Genomic DNA, 19,971 nt, shown 5'->3' with positions numbered 1-19,971 from the left:
ATGATTGAATGTCTTTGTCATGTCTCACTCCACAGTGGTGGTTATGAAGCTCATATGAAAGTGGCCACTCAGGACTATATTCATAGAACAGTTCCAAAACAACCAAAAACGGTTATTTTTTTCCCACAGAAATGTTTGTATCTTCAAAGTAACTGTTGATATCAAACCCATTCCTGCCCTCTGAGACGCTCCAAGTGCTTGTTCATGTAAAAAGCAGCTCAGATTTAAAGTCATTATCATCAACCAGTAATTAACCATAATTAACCAAATCTAACTAATCTCTCAAATTCCTGAGCATACAAACTAACGCTAAGTGCTAGCTGTAACACACACTTCCGCAACAAATACGACGTGCATCTGCTAAAGGAGACCTTCATGTTAAAAATGGTAGGAATTTAGCTGTAATTAAGGTGGAAGAGATTCGGCTTTAACACAAGCCAGGGGTAAATTTCTTGGATAACTGACGCCGAGTACAAATTTCAGTTCCCTCGAAATGATCATGTGTGAACAGACGTCATTACGTTACCATGACGTCCTGATTACTGTTTATGATGCGCCACCTATTTTTAAACATTAACACGGTGAAGCAACCAAACGTGAAAGCAGAAGAAATACAGCAGAACCTCGGTATGGGAATTCTTAAGGTGAAAATGTGTATTGCGAAATGAATTTTCCCATAAGAAATAATGTAAATGTCCAAAAATATGAGCAATATTCCCAGTACTCAGCGTATGTAAACTGTATGGCTGTTTACAAAGAACTGACCCAAGTCAAGCATTCCATGTCAAGGCTCCTCACAGGAAGTCGTGCCACCAAGCTTGGGCTAAAAATAGAACAGACCGCCCACATCACCAATCTGTCAAGAAAAAACACCCGGAAAATCACCTAGCTTTAGAAGGAAGGCAACATTGGTATCATGGGTTGACTCTTTCCAAACAGATTTCACTGACTGAAAACAAATCTGTAAAATTCCTAAACTCTCTTCAATTGGTTTCACTTGGCCAAACAAATTTTGAACGGCTCCCAGACGTACACGCACCTTAGCCGGCGTTCAGTTCAGTTCACTCTGTATGCCGAAATTCTGCCTATGGCAATGCAAATTTTTTGAAAAAATTTAATTCTTAAGGCGAACATTTGTAATGGAGGGCATTCGTATGCTGAGGTTACACTGTATCTGGATATTGGAACAATTCACATAAATATGTCTTCAGGACACGATGCCTCCTGGTGGTCCAGCAGCAGGATCCCGCGCTCTCATTGCCATGGTCCAGGTTCGATTTTTGGGCAGGGAGCTAACCCGGACACTAAAGAGTTAACTCTCAGAGCTGGTCCCAAGCCCAGATAAAATTTGACGGTTGCGTCAGGAAGGGCATCCAGCGTAAAACCTGTGCAAAATCAAAATATGCAGACCAAATGATCCGCTGTGGTGAACAGGAAGCTGCTGAAAGAACAGCAACATGACGATGAGCAGTTTCCTGAAGACTGATCACATGACCACGGAAAGGTCAAATGTCAAAATGTGAGAAGGCAGTAAACACCTCTGACGTGAGCAGAAATCAGGCAGCATCTCGTGAACGTCTTCTACACTCACCTGAGGGATGTGTGTGGGGGGGGGGCTTACTTATTAAAAGGTTTGGAACGGAAAGAGGAAACGATGAAAGGAGGAAAAGAAGCAGGAAGGGAGGAAGTGGTGGAGATAATGGAGAATGAATTAAGGAAGACACGTGTAAGATAAAAAGTCACATAACATTAGACCAGCTTTCTGTTTTGACGTCAAGCAGTTAAAAGAATTAGCGCTCAGTCTGGAGCTTCCTTAATAGCGATTTCATGCAGCTTCAAGCCTTTAATATCCAAACTTTAGTCATTTGGCTCTCTCAGGAAGATTAATGTTGTTAAAACAGGAAGTAAACACTAAAATGTTAGCAAAGGTGCTGATCGGGAAGTGAATAAATCTAGAAAAGAAAATTTTGCTATTACACAAGTTATTATTTTGTATTTGTGTGTTTGTTTGTTTTTGAAATCTGTAGTTTTAACTCTAGTTATCTAAATCAACCCCATCCAAATCAAATGAGTTTCTAACTTATTAATTAATAAATAAATAAATAAATAAATAAATAAATAAATAAATGGGCAGAGAGACAACTAAACAAATAAATGGATGGATGGATGGATAGATAGATAGATGGATAGATGTATGGATGGATAGATAGACAAATAAATAAATAAATAATATTATGTCATTGTTTCATCCAGCTCTACTAGTTTTCTCATTATTTTGGTCTACAGTATGGGTTTAGAAAAGTTTTACCAGAAAAGCCGGTTGTGGAATGGGAGACTAATGCGATTAATATTGCTTATAATGTGAAATAAATACTGGTTATTAATGCACCATTTTCCTACAGTACGATAAATAAATAAATGGCCACATAGTTTTGTTTTTTCGTTTTCTTTTGTTTTGCCCCCGAGCCTGCCACATTCTCCAGATCATTTTCTGGCCTTTTCATTGTAAACTGTATTGTCAGATTAATGGTACAGTTCAGGACACATCATTACTGAAGCGTCTGGAGAATCAAAACTTTTTCACTAAATTCTAATCCTCGACAAGTTTACATTCTGTCTAACAGCAAATATGCAGTTGTGAAAATAAAATAAAACACAAAACCTGAATGTTTACACTTTAAACAGTCCTCATTTCTCTGAAATAAAAATACCTGTAGATTTACAAAATCTCGCTGATTATCTTCGTACTCATGTCTATGTTAATTAAATAAACCAGCTGCAAATGATTGAGCATGATCCTGGCACAGCTGATTGACATGTAGCCCCGCCCACAAACCTCCATAAAAGGCAAAAAGAGAGACAAAATGACAGCTAAACAGTGATATAGCGCCTCATAAGCATGGTGAAATCTCCTAGTAATGCAGCTCAGCCACTGCAGCGCAGCATCAGCTCCACAGACACAAACTCATCCTTTTATAGGGTGCCATTACTTCATTTTGCCCTAGCTGAATGGCTAGCCTTTGAGTCTTGACAGAAAATGTTCATTAAATTGGTTATAGGAAATGGAAAAGGGATTTAAACCAGACAGCGCAATAAAAAATCGTAGACAGTTCTACAGTTTGAGAGAATAGGATAAGATACGAACGTTTTTTTATACGACTTCTTGTGTATTTCGTGTGTAAATGCTCTTAGGAACGATTCAGTTCTCTTGTATTTGGCGTGATAAATGAGGACCAGCGTGAAATTATTCCTGAGGGTTCAGTGTATTTCTCTAACACTTCCACATCTTTATTTAAAAGTCTGTCTAATTGAAGTCGGTGTTAATAAATTGGCTTAATACACCGGGATATTCCGATTAATCCGCGAAATCCGAGCTTAGTAACTGGGTGTGTTTATCTGTTTATGAGGAGGCTGTTGGTCGACTATCAGAGAGAAGGAAAGCCTCGAACAGAATAGCAGAATTCATTAAGCAGCTTAGCCAAGAGTTTTGTGCCAGTCAACAGGAATGCTGGGATTAAAGAGCGCTCGCTGATTAACAGGCTGTTGACCCTTCCTTTCATCCTGCACCATTTTATCCAGCAACACCACCATGCAGAAAGAGACTTAAGTGGCTAGCTAAATCAACCACGGCAAATATACAGAAACAAGAGAGGGGCTAATTCCGTCCTTCCACTCGTGCAAGAATAACAAGGCTTAAACTCGCTCCCGTTGGAACAGAACAAGGTTCTCGGTGCGCCGCTCTGACTCTCACTTACACACCTCTGCAGCCGTCATCCCGAATTACAGCTGATGCATCGCGGTGTGAAATGGGGCTATTTGTATGCTGTGTGTGGGTCAGTGCGCGACACGACGTCTTCAAAGATCGCAGTTCGGGTCAAATTTAACACCTTTTACCCAAGATTCACATTTTCTTTGCTTAAATGTATATAAAATAGGCTACTAATGTGTAACATTTCATAGGAGGAGGGGGCGGAGCTACATGAGATCAGGTTGTGATGTCAGCCCAGAGCTCGATATGCAAACGAACAGTGTGTGATGTGGTAACTTCGAGCCACAGAACGCACTAGTAGCGGAATTGCGGTTGCTATGGTAACCACCATGTATTCTGTCAGGCCGTGGTACTGAGGTTTCTGTGAAGGATGCAAGCTAGCGGTTCATTTTATCCATAACGGTCAGGCGTAGCTCGAGGATGTAGGAGAGGGGGCGTGTCTCATTTGCATAAGCATACATATTCACGAGAAAGGGGAGTTTTGAACTAAGGAAATAGTGTTTCTTGTGCACACAAAAATGTATCATTGAAGATTGAGGAATTTTATTGATTTTAGGGGTAGTCCCATGATGTCAGCATGATACTTTACAACCTGGAATCTGATTGGTCGGAAGGTGTTGATGAGTTTCCTGTAACAGCAGCTCTGACAGTAGCACTCGTTTTAATAAGTTATGGTTTCTATAGTAACAATTACTATACTAGGGACTAGTAAGTGTACCTGTTGATCCGGTCGATAGTTAACATTTGTGGGAGGAGTCTACGGTGTCAGTACTTTTGTAACTAAGTTTTCAGACAGACTTTAAATGAATAAAGCCTTCATCCTTTAATAGATCAACATTGTCAGCTGTGGAATAAGAGGAATGAAACACATTTCAGGCTGTTATAGTACATTAATAATAAATCCACTGCATCTATATTGTTGATTATTTCCCTTTAACAGCACAACGCTCATTTTTTTTATTTTATTCTTTTCATATTAAAGAAAGATTTAAAGTGAAAGCAGCAGGAGTCTTAACCCTGGAGCATTGCAGCCGTCACTGTAATCTTCTCCTTTCACTCTGGATGAATATAGTTAGAGAGAGGAATAATTAGGAGCATGGCGGTCTCTGGTTCTCTGGTCGTGTGTGCATGCGTGTGTGTGTGTGTGTGTGTGTGTGTGTGTGGTGTAGGGGGGGTTGAAGTTAATTAAAACAGCAAGTGCAGTAACAACCTGCACCGTCAAAACAACAGGGAACGGCTTCGGCCCAGTGGGATATTAAACAAGCCTCCAACAGTCACGCTGCCACTGAGCAGGTAATATTCCTGCTTCCTTTAATTACTTCTCGGATAAAAAAATTTGTTCCTGGCGTAACCCTATATCCGACGCTCCCGATGATTCCGATGAGACGGGACACGATAAAGATAAGTGGTGAAGCGGATGTACGGATGAATCGCTCTCACCCTGCGCACAGTTCAGCAGGTGCTCACGGCTCCGCAAAGGTTTTTTTTCTCCGTCGGTGGGTCCTCGCACGCTCCTCTAACTCCGGCAAAGAGGCCAGCGCAGGATGTGAGCTGTTTCCATGGCGACAAGCTCTACTCCCACTGCCTAGCACAAAAAAAAAGTGTGTCATTATCCGGCGCTGTGGATAGAGGCCGAGCGAAGGCGCAGCCCACAGGGCCATTTCCTCTCCCCGCTCTGCCTCTCTTCCCCAACCTGACCATGCATCTTCCTTACATCATCCCAATTTGCTCCATTTTCCAGCCTCTTACACATCTCTGCTGCTCTCCACATCCACGTCCACGTCCACAAACCCCGCGTCCACGTCCCATTCCCGGGCCGGCGCGTCCGCCTCTCTAACACTGAGTAACAGAACACGTGTAATTTATCCCCATCACGGAAGAGGTGTAAAAAGCCTGGTGGCTGTGAAGTGTAAATTGGAGGTGTGCTTTTATTTCAAACAGGAAACTTTGCGCAGAAATTTCCATTCCCCGAGTTGTTTTTTTTTTTTTTTTTTTGATGGTGTCTTCAGATGTGCTGGAAAAAATATATATTCCTCATCCGTTCACGGAGCGCGCTCAGATCTCAGATTCATTCATCTAAATTTATGAGACTCATCACATTTTAGGAGAGCCCCATTTCATTAGCATACACTCAGGCCAGGGTGTGTATTGTGTGTGTGTGTGTGTGTGTGTGTGAGTGAGACAGAGAGAGAGAGAGAGAGCACACTCAGCACTAATCTCCTTAGCTAGGCCAGGGGCTGTCATTAAGAGAGGTGTGTAACCCTCGGGTGAAGACGAATGCCTGTACACTCACACACCTGCTCTGAAGAACCTCTCGAAAAGAAAAGACCTGCTGAGTTTCTCCATTCAGGTGTGTGTGTGTGTGTGTGTGTGTGATGTAAATGTTCCTATACTCCACATGGCATGTTCATACACTCTGAGCTACACTAGGCACCAAATGGTAAAGCTCATTAGTTAATGGTTATAACACCTACATAAGCCCTTCGTGACAACCGACATCAGCATAATTGTTGCTGAAAGCTTTATTTCAGGAGGCATCAGCTGACAAACGTCGAGTGACATAATATTATGACGTGTGGGACATTTTAACAACTCCCAGTCTTCTGAGCCACGAACGTCAGTCCGCCTGGAAAGTGTCATAACAAACTTATGTAACATGACGCAGGTGTCATGTCAACTTGACCTTACAATTAACAAAAGATTGGTTGATGCTCGCTGGAATAAGGCTGCCAGGATTGCCTTATGTAGGTGCTATGAGGCCTTATGAACACTTCAATGGCACAGAGCTGGATCTCATATGTCTCTCTGACTTGATGCTCCATAGCACCTACACAGCTCCTTCCTGACATAAATGTTCGTAAAGCCTTATTCCAACAGCCACCAACTACCAGAGATTATTATTTGTGAGCTCAAGCTGACATAACAAGTGAAAAAATAGTGTGTAATAACTCCCTGGGCTATGTAACTGACCAGACGTACTATGTGTAGGTTCTATGTAGCCTTATGAGCACTGCTTTAAGTAGCGTTACCTGTTTACCCAGAGGATACTCGTTAAGCTATTGTCACTTGCCTTGGATGTTATGTCAGCTTCAAAAAGAATAAAGCCACCCTTAAGGACAGCTTATAATGGTTGGAATAAGGCGTTATAAATGTTTCGTGTTGAGGATGGGCTTATGTAGGTGCTGCATGAAGACATTTGTGTAACGGCAACCTTATGACACTTTCCAGACTGACTTACTGTATGTCAGAGAGCCGTGACAGACTTAGAATTCTGCGACATAGTCACTGTTTATAAGGTATTATTACATTTTTTTAACGATGCTGTAACAGTTTTGTTATCATGAAGGGTTGGTGTAGTTTTGAGTTCTAGGATTGAGTGAGAGTGTAACTGGCTGCTAGGAGAAGAAGAAAATCAGTAATGGAAAGTGTGTGTGTTTACATGTGTGTGTGTGTGTGTGTGTGTGTGTGTGTGTGTTCTCATTCACAGCTCCTAACACAGCTCAGTACGGGACCACCGGAGGAGGAGAAGCTCTGCTGGCCTGCGGTTTCCTGGTGCTGGCTCTCAGCTCTCTGCTCTTCGTTTACTAGCGCTACGTACAGCCATACGCACTGAACTGGACTGAACCATTCACACGGCTCATTTCCGGATCCGATCTGGCACCGCGGTTTGCTTTGTTTTTGTTTTGTTTTGTTTTTTCCGAAGAGAGAGATATTTTAATCCGTAAGCAGTACTTTTCAGATGGTGGTTTTTATGTTCTGTGGAATTTCTCATCATGTAAATATGTACGGTTTACATTTCTTCTCTCCGCCCCTTGTCCCCACCCCCACCCCCACCCCGCCTCGTTTCGGTTTATTTTAGTTTCTTTTCTTGATTGCCCACGTTGTGAATCAGCACCATTGTGCTCTTTTGGAAAGCTCGAGAATTAGCCGATGTGGCTCTGAGGGGAGTGGGGGGGTGTTGTGGTAGGAAGGTGGGAGAGGGTGTGGTAACAGTGTGTGTTGTTGTTGTGTTTCTGAGAGGACGCCCTGAAGTGAGTGCTCTCATACACACACTCCTCTCTACTCTTTCAGGTCGTAATGTTTAGCCGGCTAATTTGAAACCACTCAGATTTGCACGATCAGAACAATCAAAAAAAACGCAGCGAGAAGGGAAAGCGCCGGAACGCCGGCCGCGGGTCCTCCTCCCATATTCCAGTATTTCGCTGACGATTGCGTGGACCAAAACGACAGCCATAATTCAGTGATTTTAGCACATTATGCTAACACTTAAAACATAATCAGCTTGCCTACTCTGCCATAATAATTAGAAAATTAATGCTTAGATAAATATTTACCTCGAGATTGGTTTCCCAAATACGTGACAAAATTTCAGCTGATAAATTCTTCTTTTATTAACAACATTTTATTTCAATATCATTTTAATATTAAAACAAGAACAACAAAAGTAATGATGGATATTTTAAAATGGTCAATTTTTTTTTTTTTAATTAAATATGATTTTGCTGATACTAAAAAAAATAACTACATACATTTTAAGAGGCAACAGGTTTAACAATTATTATAATAATAATATTATATATATAATAATATTACTTTACAAATTAACGATGAATTCTGTGAGTGATATTTTACTTCTTGGAAATTTCTAACAATATTTCAAATCTTCAATTCCTTCAGTTTTTTTCCTTTTCATTTATTTTATTTTATTAATTTTTGTTTTACAGAAATTAATCTGATATTTCCCCCTCGTGAGCCCGTTAAAAGAAAACAAATCAAAGATAATTAAACCTAAATATTATTTTTTAAATTTTAAATTTGTTGTTTTAGAGAAAAATGCTCAAGACATCAGAAAATGGTTTATAAAAATCGGTTTAATTATATATAAAAAAAAAATCTGTTTGTTTTTGCTTCGTCATTTAATGGTTTCAAGAAATAAATATTCAAGAAATCATTATTTGATCATGAATTCTGAAAGGAAAATTTTCCCCCAAATATCTAAAAACATCTTTTTTTTTTTTTTTAATTTGGCGCTAGTGAAATTTACTACTGATATTTTCAAGGCAACAGAGCTGATAATAATTATATAATTCTATTCTTTGCTTCTGGGGGCCACAGTCCATGGAAATGAAGAAAAAACCAATTGTGAGATGTATTTAACTGCATAATGTGAATATAATGTATGTATAAAATCAGTTTTATGCACTATGTTCGATTTTAAACCGGTGTTAAACAAACTTACATTACAGTATGCACACGTGATTAGCGGTCGATTTGATGACCCTTCCTAATGATCATGAGGGATTTCTCTAAAAACAAGTCTCTTTTTTACGTTTATTCGGATTATGGATGGATTTTTTTGTTTTGTTTTTTTGTTTGTTTTTGTTTTTTCAGCAAAGTGTATCTCTCCAGAAAAGAAAACTGGTGTTCATTTTCTTTCTCAGTTTTATCTCACTGTATGTTTCTCTTTTGTTGTTGCCGTTGCTGTTCATGGAGATGGTGTGTTACTCTTCACTTTTAACAGATTCAGTTCTATTTTATTTTTTTAATTATTGTTCTGATGAGTTGTACAGGATTTTGATAATGTTTTACTGCATCACATGACTTGCTCCCTGCTCTTGCTTTAGTCGGTTTTTGTACGTGAATTTGTTTTGAAATGGGAAGCAGGAGAAAAACAAAAAAAAACTAGCGGACGATTTAGGATATTTGAAATACGATATACGATATGATATATGGAGTGTGGATCTAAATGTCACTGGTTATCATTTGAAAAAGAAAGTATGCAGTATGGCATAGTTTACAACGTCGTCTTTCAGTTTAGATGCCATATCTGTCGTTTAAAAAAAAAAACTTCTTATCGAACAAATAGACTCGGAAAAGAAAAAAAAAAACGAGCGGTTTGTAATCGAACACATTAACTTTTTAACTCAGAGGGTGTGAACACAGTTATACGATATCATAGAAGCTAAGTCGTGTGTGTGTGTGTGTGTTTGGAGAAAGTAGAACTAATTTTATATCCTCGGTAGAGCCTCGTGTCTAGGTTTAGTTTGACCTCTACCCTAAGCTCTCTCACACACACATGTTATGTATTTTCCGATGTGCAGAAATTATGATTGTGCTGCATGTCACATGTATGTTAAGGTGGCCAATGACCATAAACCAATACCTTTTGAGGACAAAACCAGTTTCAAGACTGTTTTGACTCATCTTTACTCACCGGAGAACCATCACACAAACGATCCAGCAAACAAAACATCACCAGATTTCCTTTGGACCGCTTACGAAATTCTTCCCCTGCTGATTTTCAACTCAGCGATCTGTAATATTTCTGTTTCGCACACACAGTTTCCCCCAACATTCCTTATTTAGCTAGCTTTTGAATTTCTTTCTGTCTAAATTTAAGAATTCCTAAATACACAATTCAGGTAGGAAAACTTCATGAAATCTCGTACGCTGCAAAGAAATATATCTTAGCAAGTGAAAATATCTCAGATGCGGCCTAATGTATATGATATTTCTCATTAGGAGAGCCGAAATCTGTGATTGTTGAGCATTTTGAGATTTAACGTCATGAAATGAGACGCTTTCAAGCTTAAAATTAGTAACACGTATCTAGAGAAAAGGTTTAATTCTATTTTTTTTTACCCCACATGCTAAGACATATTTTTTTGTAGTGTATATGTACAGCACAAGATTAGCAACATTTCTGCACTACAAAAAAAATCTTATCAAGCAGAAAATATCTTAAATATAGCCGAATTCGTTCTGTTTGATTGTGCTAAAACATTTTACTTGCAATAAGTTAATGTAAATGTAATTAATTAGGTAGTTAGTTAATTACTTAATGAATGAATTTACAATTTAATTGCATTAAAATGATTCAAATTTTCTGTCGATTTTGAACTAAAAGGTTCTGCTGTTTCTTGTAAACAAAATATTGAAGGCATAAATCATATATAATTGCATTTTTAAGGTTTAATATTAAAATTAAAATGTCTGAAAATCATGTACATTTTCAGCATAATCTTCTAATTCTGGTAGTTTTACTATATTTAAGATGTTTTTTTCAGCGCGATGCAAATGAGTTTACAGTCCAAATGTAGATTAAGAGACAGTGCGAGTTGATTTAGTTTCTGTTTAATAAATAAACGAAACACTGACGTTCCAGTTAATTCCCCAAACGCAAAAAGGCGGCCTTTAAAATGTCGATTTCAGGTCAATTACGCTCATCAAACTCATCTGACTGCAATCAGGACCAGACGTGAATTTGACTGATGATGTCTAAGCGCAGTCTTATTATTTTATCACTGTTTATTAAACATTACATCAGCCTTCATAATCACTTCTCGGGCTTACGCCTGTCTATAAGCACATGTTATAACACCATCAGCAGGTTTATTCCTGAAATATTTCACCTAATCACTTTCTTTAGATTTTTATCTTGTGATAATATCCTGACCTCAAGCCTAAAATCTTGGGATTAAACATGGGAAAAAATCTTTATCTCAGGCTAAATCAAAAAAAATATATACAGTTAAAATATACCTAAAGTTAAAGATTTTATTCCCGGATAAAAAAAATTTCAGCCCAAGACAAAGTATTTTAGTCAGAATGAAGATTTGAGCCTAAGATTTATATTTTAGCCCAAGATAAAGTCTTTAACCCTGGCTGAAATTTTTTTATATTAATGTTGAAATTCCAGACTTCTACCATTTAAATCTTTAACACTAGCTAAATTGTTCGGGTTAGAATCTTTTATCAAAATCTAAAACTCATGATAAAATGTTTTTTTTTTGGTCAAAGTGTGTGTATCTTGGGATAAAACTTTTTACTTAGGCAAAAAGTTTGTATCCGGGGCTAAAATTAAAACCTTTAGCTCGTGCTGAAACCTTTATCTTGTCTAAACATCTTTAAACTAAACTCTGGCTAGATCTGTAACTCGGGCTGAAATCTTTATGTCAGGCCAGAATATGGAACTTAAAATGAACTACTACAAAGTGACTCAACAAAACATTAGTTCTTTCGAAAGACTTCATCTCTTGCTAATATTTTGGACTCAGCTATTTAGGATGAGATAAAAAATGTTTATCTTTGCCTCGGGTCTTTATCACAGGATAAAATCGTTAATTCTGGCTCATACACCAACGTTCATCATTTGGATTTCATCGTCACCCGACAGCCAATTTGGGGAATAAAGTACTGTATAAAAATGTGCCTTTAAAGTATTAAGCGAGCTCGTAAAATCCTCATGTGTTAACAAGCTGCAGGTAAAATAAGGTCATAAACATCATTGTGCGGTTTGAAGTGTAAGCCTTTGTGTGCGGTGTATACGTGGCAAGACGACTCCGGATGAATCCATCATAAATAGATCATGAAGTCATTTTGGCACAAACTCTTTTTTTCCATAAATATTCAGAGACGGAGATCGATACAGACTTCATTAAAGGTTGGATCTCGAGTTAAAATAAAACAGCGGAACAGACAGGAGCTTCTCATGCATGCAGAATTATATATATATATATATATATATCTCTAATAAAAAGATACAGCTTTTTTTTGTTTTTACAAAAATAAAAAATAAAAACGGTATGTAAATAAGAAGTGCTGCAACTTTACAGCGTCTAATGACTTGATAATGACAATTTCACACAAAGATTATTCCACGCTGAATTCCTCAGACGGTTTTTACGACTTTCCCGTCTCGGGTCCGAGACGCGAGCGCAGAGACGTGAAAGTCGACACACCGGTCTGTATCGGAGGCGTCGGTCATATAAAAGGACGTAATGAATAGCTGGCGTTTTTAAAAGCACTTCAGCGCTGAAAATAATTCAGCACTTTTCCCGGAGTTTACTTGTTAGGAAATGAAAGCCTTAGCTGTGTTTAGTACCTGCGGTGTGTTCTAACGACGCATCATGTACATTGTCTCATTGTGATGATTGCAGCTTTTCCTGCTTAGACATATCGCATCTTCAGAAAAAAAGAAGAAGAAAATTTAAAGTTAGTAAGTTACATAAAATGAGTTGGTTATAAAGGGACGTAAGAGGAACTAACACCACTTAAAAACATAAACCATTTTATCAAGTCTGTGGCTATAAATAAAAGCAGTGGAAGTTTTATTTCGTAGTTCCACGTTATCGCTGTGAACTAGCGCCGGGTCTCGGAACAGATGAGATACGCAAAAATAAACGCATCCTTATTTTTTTGGTTTTTGTTGTTGACTCCTTTTTGTTTTTGTTTTTTTTCTTCTTAACTAACCAAACCAGAGAGGGTAAATAAAACAAAATTCTACATAAGTCTTGGTCAACATTTCCCTTACTCTCTAGCTAGTCTATGGTATGATGTGCTACCTGTAGTGAAATATGCTTTATTTTCTATTTTTCTTCTCTTTTATTTTGTTTAAATAATTTTTTACATTTTTTTTTAATTTTTTTTTTTACTTTATTTTTATTTTATTTTTTTAAATCTTTATCATTCAATAGATATCCACAGATTATATCCACTGATTTTTTTTGGCTTGCTCGTTAAAGGTGTTTTCTTACCAGAAAGGCTTCCAAATAGTACCTTTTTTAAAAATATATATATATATATATATAAAATCCCTTAATGGGCTTCTTTGGTTGAAGGAAAGCTTGGAGAAAACCTTGCTCTATCAGAGAGGCTTTCAAGTAAAACCCTGCTAGGAATCTAAGATTGATTCACTTTCCAGAAGGACCCATGAAGTATCTGCAAGAAAGGTGTAGATTAGTGGTGTAAGGATGTAGAGCCACCAAACTTGGTGAAGACCATGTGAAGTTACATCCCCCCCCCTTCTTTATCTAATCAGAAGGACTTTTTCCAAGTTCAGTCTTCTGAAATCATTTCTGTATCAGGACAAGCAGTTAACGCTACCTGTCTTAGGAGAAGTGAGCTTTCGCAGTGCAGATTTAACACCTCGGTCACCTGTAGCTCGCCTCTCAACCCCTGGCAGCTTTCAAAAAAGGTTTTTTAGAATGGTGTCTCTGTGAGCAGGAAGGCGATGAATCATTTGACCCAGCGGTTAATAAAGTCCTTCCTGTGCCTTTGTTAGATTTTGATGGTGGGATTTTATGGAGTGCTGCAGGGCTGCTGCCTTCACCAGCCATGAGCATTCATTCTCCCAGCAGCACTCCGACTGAATCCGGCGTATCACAGAGAGAAAAAAAAAAACTTCGGCTCTACTAGCAGCGCAGGTTAAACCGCTGTCCTTTTTCAAACGCCCACCATGACGTTTAGTTATAATCATCTCCACCGAGAAACGAACAAAATCCGTCAAATTGAGGAAAAAATATCTAGGCACTGTATATATGAAGTAGCTGGTAAACGTACCAAATGCATGACTCCTAAAAGTCTTTATTTTATCCCTAACACTTCGTTGACGTGACACATCGCTCCTTTTTCTCACTGAGCTGGAAAATAAGTTATCCGGGCGACGAGGAAGCGTTCTTGATAAAGCGATCCGTATTTATACTGAAAGATCTAATCCCGAGCGCTGTGTGAAACCGATGAGGCCGAGACATCACGGCAAACATTTAAGGGGAAAAGTGCAGGATAAATTGGTGGTTTATAAGGATAGTTCAGGGTTCTACTAAAGCGGATGTGTCTGTAGCTTGAGTAGCACTCCGAGGCTCGTCAAGTGCTCTATTTTACGATGGTCTTAGCCAGATGGGATTGGGAACGTGCCTGGATGCATTAAACACTCGGATGTGAAAGACTTTCTGATGATGAAGCACTAACTGTTATCTCCAGATTTACTCATGTTAGAGAACTGTCTCTTATCTGTCCGTTTTTTTGTTTTTTTTTTAAAGACGTCAGCCAAATTATTGTTCTTTTATTTCACACCCTTGTTTTATTTATTTTTTTAATTCTTCCTTGCAAGTTTGTACACTTTTCTCTTTCTGAAGGAGTTCGGATCCAAAAACTAACCAAAATGTCTCCACTTAAGCTCAGTTATTTATATCTTGTTTCTTCCAAACACTTGTATCTCGTCAACCTTCAAGCTGAAATCATTAAACTCTCAAATCAGATTTTCACACATTATTCCTCTTTTTCCTTTGTTTTATTTTCTTCATCTTGTGCTTTTTAAGCTTGGTTTAGGAAACTTATAACTCTCTAGAAGAACCTGTGAGGAACCTTTTGTCCCTAAGAGCATGATGTAGAGCCACCATAGTGGTTATCCATATGAAGTCCATCCAAACTTACGTTTGTTTTCTTTTCTCTTCATTAGTCCTTTCTTTTTAGCTCTCCATCATCCAATAGAAATCCACGACTTTTTAAAAAAAAATCACTTCTTTGCTTGGAGGGAAGCTTGACTTCTATTCTTGAACCCAATTAGAATGCTAAAAACCTACAACACTCCATAGGAACCGACATGGAACCTTTTTCCCCATTAAGGCTCTTTGGCTGGTTCATGTCGAGGAACCCTCGAAGACATTTCTCGATCAGAGAAGCTTTTCAGTAGAACTCTATTAGGAAGCTAAGATTGCTTCATTTTCCAGAATAACCCATTAGGAACCCTTTGTCTGGAAGAGGGTGTAGATTAGTGGGTATGATGTAAAGCCACCAAAGTTGATGTGCATATGACGTTAATCTGAACACCATTTTGTTTCTTCTTCCCATCATTTCTTTTTCATCCTTCCATCATCCAGTAGAAGTGATTTTGCTATCCACCAACTCTACACTCTTTGCCTCGTTCCACTGGCTTCCAAGTCGAACCTTTTTTGAAAGCCAAGATTATCTGCAGAACCTGTGAGGAACCATTTTTTCCTGAGCGTATGACAAAGATCCACCTTATTGTGATGTGATATACATACGAAGACCATTGAACTTTACAGCAGTTTTTTTTTAAAGTAGTGAATCATTTCTTTTTATCTCTCCATCATCTGAAAGAAAAGCAGTGATTTTGATATTCATTGAGTCTTCAGCTTGTTCCTCTGGAGGATCTCTTCAAAGTGCTTTCCACTTACAATCCCTGTGAATAGATAAGACCCCTTAATTCTCCAAAGAACTGCTGAGGAATCGTTTTATTCCTGAGAGGGTATAGATTGCTGGGTGCCATGAAGAGCCAACAAATATTAAGGCCATCAAAAAAAATCCATTCATTCACCCCACTATGACTGTACATTCAAAAATCCACTTTTTAGGTGTTTCCTATCAGAGAAGCTTCCAATTAAGCTAAGATCCATAAGAACCTCTCAGAAACCCAAATACATTCATTTAAACACTTCAGACTATTTAGCTGGCTTTCTAATCGATCCTCTATAGACAGCAAAGCTCTCATATCTTCCCAGAAGAACTTGTGAGGTGTTGTGATGAGTACTGATGGATGGATCTGATCTAGAGCCACCAAATTTGGTGTACATACTATCTCTTGGTTGACACCAGTTTGGTTTGGTCTTCCGTTTGTGATTCCTTTAGTTCTCCACCATCCAGTAGAAATACAAATTCATTCTTCAGCTCGTTCTTTGGAGGAAACTTTAAATCAGAGAGACTTCCTAGTAGGACACATTACGGAATGATAAGAACTTTTAGCTATTCAAACAACCAAGGAGGAACCGTGATTATTCCAGAAACACCAAACTATTGCCCTCAACCCAGAATATGTGCATTTTATACTCAAAGAAATTATTCCATAGAAACCCATTACTGTTTTTCAAAACCTAGATCGTTTCAGGTGTGATGCTTTTAAATCAATCTCACCACAACATCCCGTCACTCTGTCGTTCCAACATTCCTAATTTCCCATAAGAACCCAGTGAGTATTTTTAAACCATCATTCTGAGGGAAAGATGAAGGAATCCACACAGATCTCACCCTGATAGCATTACAATCATAACAACACAGCGATTTAACAAACTACATCTAAAACCTTTGGGTAAAAATGGAATTTTATTTTTTTGTTCTTGTTGTTGGCCAAAATGACCTGTCTGTATTTCATATTTCATACTGATAGCACAATGACGATAATCAGCTCTGTGATGTTCAGGCTAGAAATCTCCTGTTCTTCACCTCCATGTCCATGTTCCTGCTCCTGAGCGTCGACAAGCTGACTTTATTTATAGTTTAATTTTATATTTTAAAAAAATTACCTTGATTAAAGGTGGTGAAAGTAAAGAATGGACGTCATGAACACACGTCGGGGGCCTAATATATTTCTTTTTTTTTTCTTTCTTTCTTTCATTTTATTTTCCGAATCATTATATGCTGAAAAATTCTGTGATGAGAAATTTGAACTGGTCATCTTAATGTTTATGGAGGTTCTTTAGCCACCACGGATAATAGTTGTATATTTATAGGCTCTAGATCACTGGAATGACATATATGGCTTTAAGTGGCATTGATATATATTGATATTTGTCAAAGAAAAAAAAAAAGAGAAATCATATACCTTAATTACTTTAAAGTTTACATTGTGAATAGCACGTATGCAATTTCATTTTCATCCTGTTTGATGTAATTTTGTAGCAGTGGTTTGATACTAATAAATGGAAGTTGATGATGGAACTGTGCCTTGTGTTCTGAGATGGAAATATAAATCGACAACAGAATCAACCACATTATTCCTGAGAGGGTTTAGATTGCTGGGGGCCATGTAGAGCCAACAACGATATTAAGAGCATCAAAAAAAATAAATAAAAAAAATCCATTCATTCACCCCACTATGACTGTACATTCAAAAATCCACTTATTAGGTGTTTCCTTTCAGAGAAGCTTCCAATTAGATCCCTGTTAAGAATCTTAAGATCCAGAAGAACCTCTCAGAAACCCAAATACATTCATTTGAACATTCTACACTATTTAGCTGACTTTCTAATAGAACCTCTATGGAAAGCAAAGCTCTCATAACTTCCCAGAAGATCTTCTGAGGTTTTGTGATGAGTACTGATGGATGGATCTGATCTAGAGCCACCAAATTTGGTGTACATCTCTTGGTTGACACCAGTCTTCCGTTTGTGATTCCTTTCTTCTTTTTAGTTCTCCATCATCCAGTAGAAAAAAAGGTTTAATCTTAAACCCATTCTTCAGCTCGTTCTTTGGAGGAACCTTTAAATTAAAGAGACTTCCTAGTAGAACACATTACGGAAAGATAAGAACTTTCAGCTATTCAAAGAACCAAGGAGGAACCGTAATTATTCCAGAAATACCAAACTATTGAATTAAATAGTTGCCTCACAGCAAGAAGGTCCTGGGTTCGAACAGGCAGGGACCTTTCTGTGTGGAGTTTGCATGTTCTCCCCGTGCCTGCGTGGGTTTCCTCCGGTTTCCTCCCACAGTCTAAAAACATGTACATTAGGTTGAATGGTAATTCTAAATTGCCCATAGGAGTGAGTGAGAGTGTGTGTGGTTGTCTGTCTATATGTGCGGCCCTGTGATGGACTGGTGACCTGTCCAGGGTGTACCCCTGCCTTTCACCCAGTGTGTGCTGGGATAGGGTCCAGCAGATCCCTGTGACCCTGATTAGGAATAAAGTGGGTATAGAAAATGGATGGATGGATGAATTAAATAGGGTGACTGAAGATGATTATTTTCCTGTAACAGTGCATCCATATTTGTGCACTAAATAAATATTTCAAACAGATTATACCCCATTGGTATACCCCTATTGGTCAGAATTCTATTCAGTTCAATTCAATTTATTTCTATAGCACTTTTAACAATGGACATTGTCTCAAAGCAGCTTTACAAAACTACAGAAACTTTTCTAAAGCAGCAGCTGATAGTCTCAAGTGAGTCAGATGTAAAGCTGTAATGTTTACTTAGAGTGTGTTTTTTTGTTTCTTTAACTTCAGGACAGAAACTAACTTCTTGGACATACAGTAAATGTAACTATACATGGATAAAAACTACAAAACATCATTGTTTGCCGTTTGCTGTGGAATAAAAGGAATTTTGTAGGAAAATAAAAGCAGTCAGAAAATCAGTAGAAAAATAAAAGAAAAATAGAAGGCAGTAAAAGAAATGGGAAGTGTTGAGACATTGGTGCAAGGTTCTAACCACATGGTTAGTGCAAATTATAAAACATTTTAGCATGAGTGCTATTTTTGAGTGACCTAACGATAGATTAATTTGTCAAAAAGAAGAATAAAACAAGCTCCAAGCTAACAAATAACAACCACTAACCTCCAATTCAATGTAGAATACTTCAGCAACGTGCTTTCATTTTCTCGCATCAGACTCTTTCTTAGAAAGCTGGAACCCTTAAACCTTCAAATAAAACACTGACTAGAGTGGAAAATAATAATTGTACTTTCTTACTATACATAAGTATTATTCTGGCCAATTTGTGTTTTACTGAATTTTTTTTTAAAGACGTCCAATCACAATCACTTCAATGTCAAACAAAACTGCACACCTTTATGCTAATGCTAAAAGAAATCCCCACAAGCCTGATTGCCTTCTCCTTGATTGAAACATCTGACTTTACTCTTCTCTTTAAATTAACTCGTACCCCTGGAGGGTCACATACTTTTTTTACTGGCAAGTTAAGATATTTTGGACAAAGTTATTCAATAAATAAACAACAACAAAAAAAAAACTCTAATTCTTTAATTGCGGGAAATAGATGAAGATCGGATCACATTTCCTGTAGAAATCCAGAAAAGTATAAAGGCCATTGTACATATTTAATCAAACTAACGAACAAATTTATTTGATTGACAGTTGTGTTGAGGTGATGCATATCAATGATAATACTTGTTTTTCTTCAGTCAAGCAGATTATTAATACAGTATTGTAGTAGACTTAGTATCATACAGAAGTTGTACATTCACTTAGAGTTTCTCTGTACTTTTTCCCTTGCCTTTCTGGAACACTTGACCATACAGACCTGGATTAATCATTACATGGAGTGTCGATTACCTGAAGTACAAATTACTTGGCTATGGATTACGCTATAGAGTATAGGTTAGTTAAATTAGGTAGTTATAACTGGTGTATAGGTTACTTGGTATGTAGATTTCCTGAAGCATAGATTACATGGAGAAGAGTTTACTTGGAGTATAGATTAGTTGAAGTATAAATTACTTGGAGTGTTAATTACATTAAGTATAGATTACTTGGCTAAATATTACATGGAGTATAGATTGACTGAAGTATAGATACTTAGTGTGTAGATTTTCCAAAGAGTAGATAATAATAGTTGGTGTGTAGATTTCCTAAAGTATAGATTACAGGGTGTATAGGTTACTTGG

The 19,971-nt window shown here is 37.8% G+C and overlaps 1 protein-coding gene across 2 annotated transcripts in view; it reads left to right on the top strand.

The window, feature by feature from the left end:
• Positions 1–14,821, top strand: part of negr1 (neuronal growth regulator 1) — a 186,279-nt gene extending 171,458 nt beyond the window's left edge. For both annotated transcript variants that reach the window (XM_058402881.1, XM_058402882.1), the window contains one exon: positions 7,257–14,821. In XM_058402881.1, the coding sequence (XP_058258864.1) occupies positions 7,257–7,357 (101 nt within the window). In that variant the 3' untranslated portion in view covers positions 7,358–14,821. The remainder of the gene's footprint in view (positions 1–7,256) is intronic.
• The last annotated feature ends 5,150 nt before the right edge of the window (positions 14,822–19,971 follow it).

The sequence above is a fragment of the Hemibagrus wyckioides genome, linkage group LG11, assembly GCF_019097595.1.
Source record: "Hemibagrus wyckioides isolate EC202008001 linkage group LG11, SWU_Hwy_1.0, whole genome shotgun sequence".
Taxonomy (NCBI): Eukaryota; Metazoa; Chordata; class Actinopteri; order Siluriformes; family Bagridae; genus Hemibagrus; species Hemibagrus wyckioides.
Note: the sequence above shows the minus strand (reverse complement) of the source record. Positions and strands in the feature narration are given on the sequence as shown.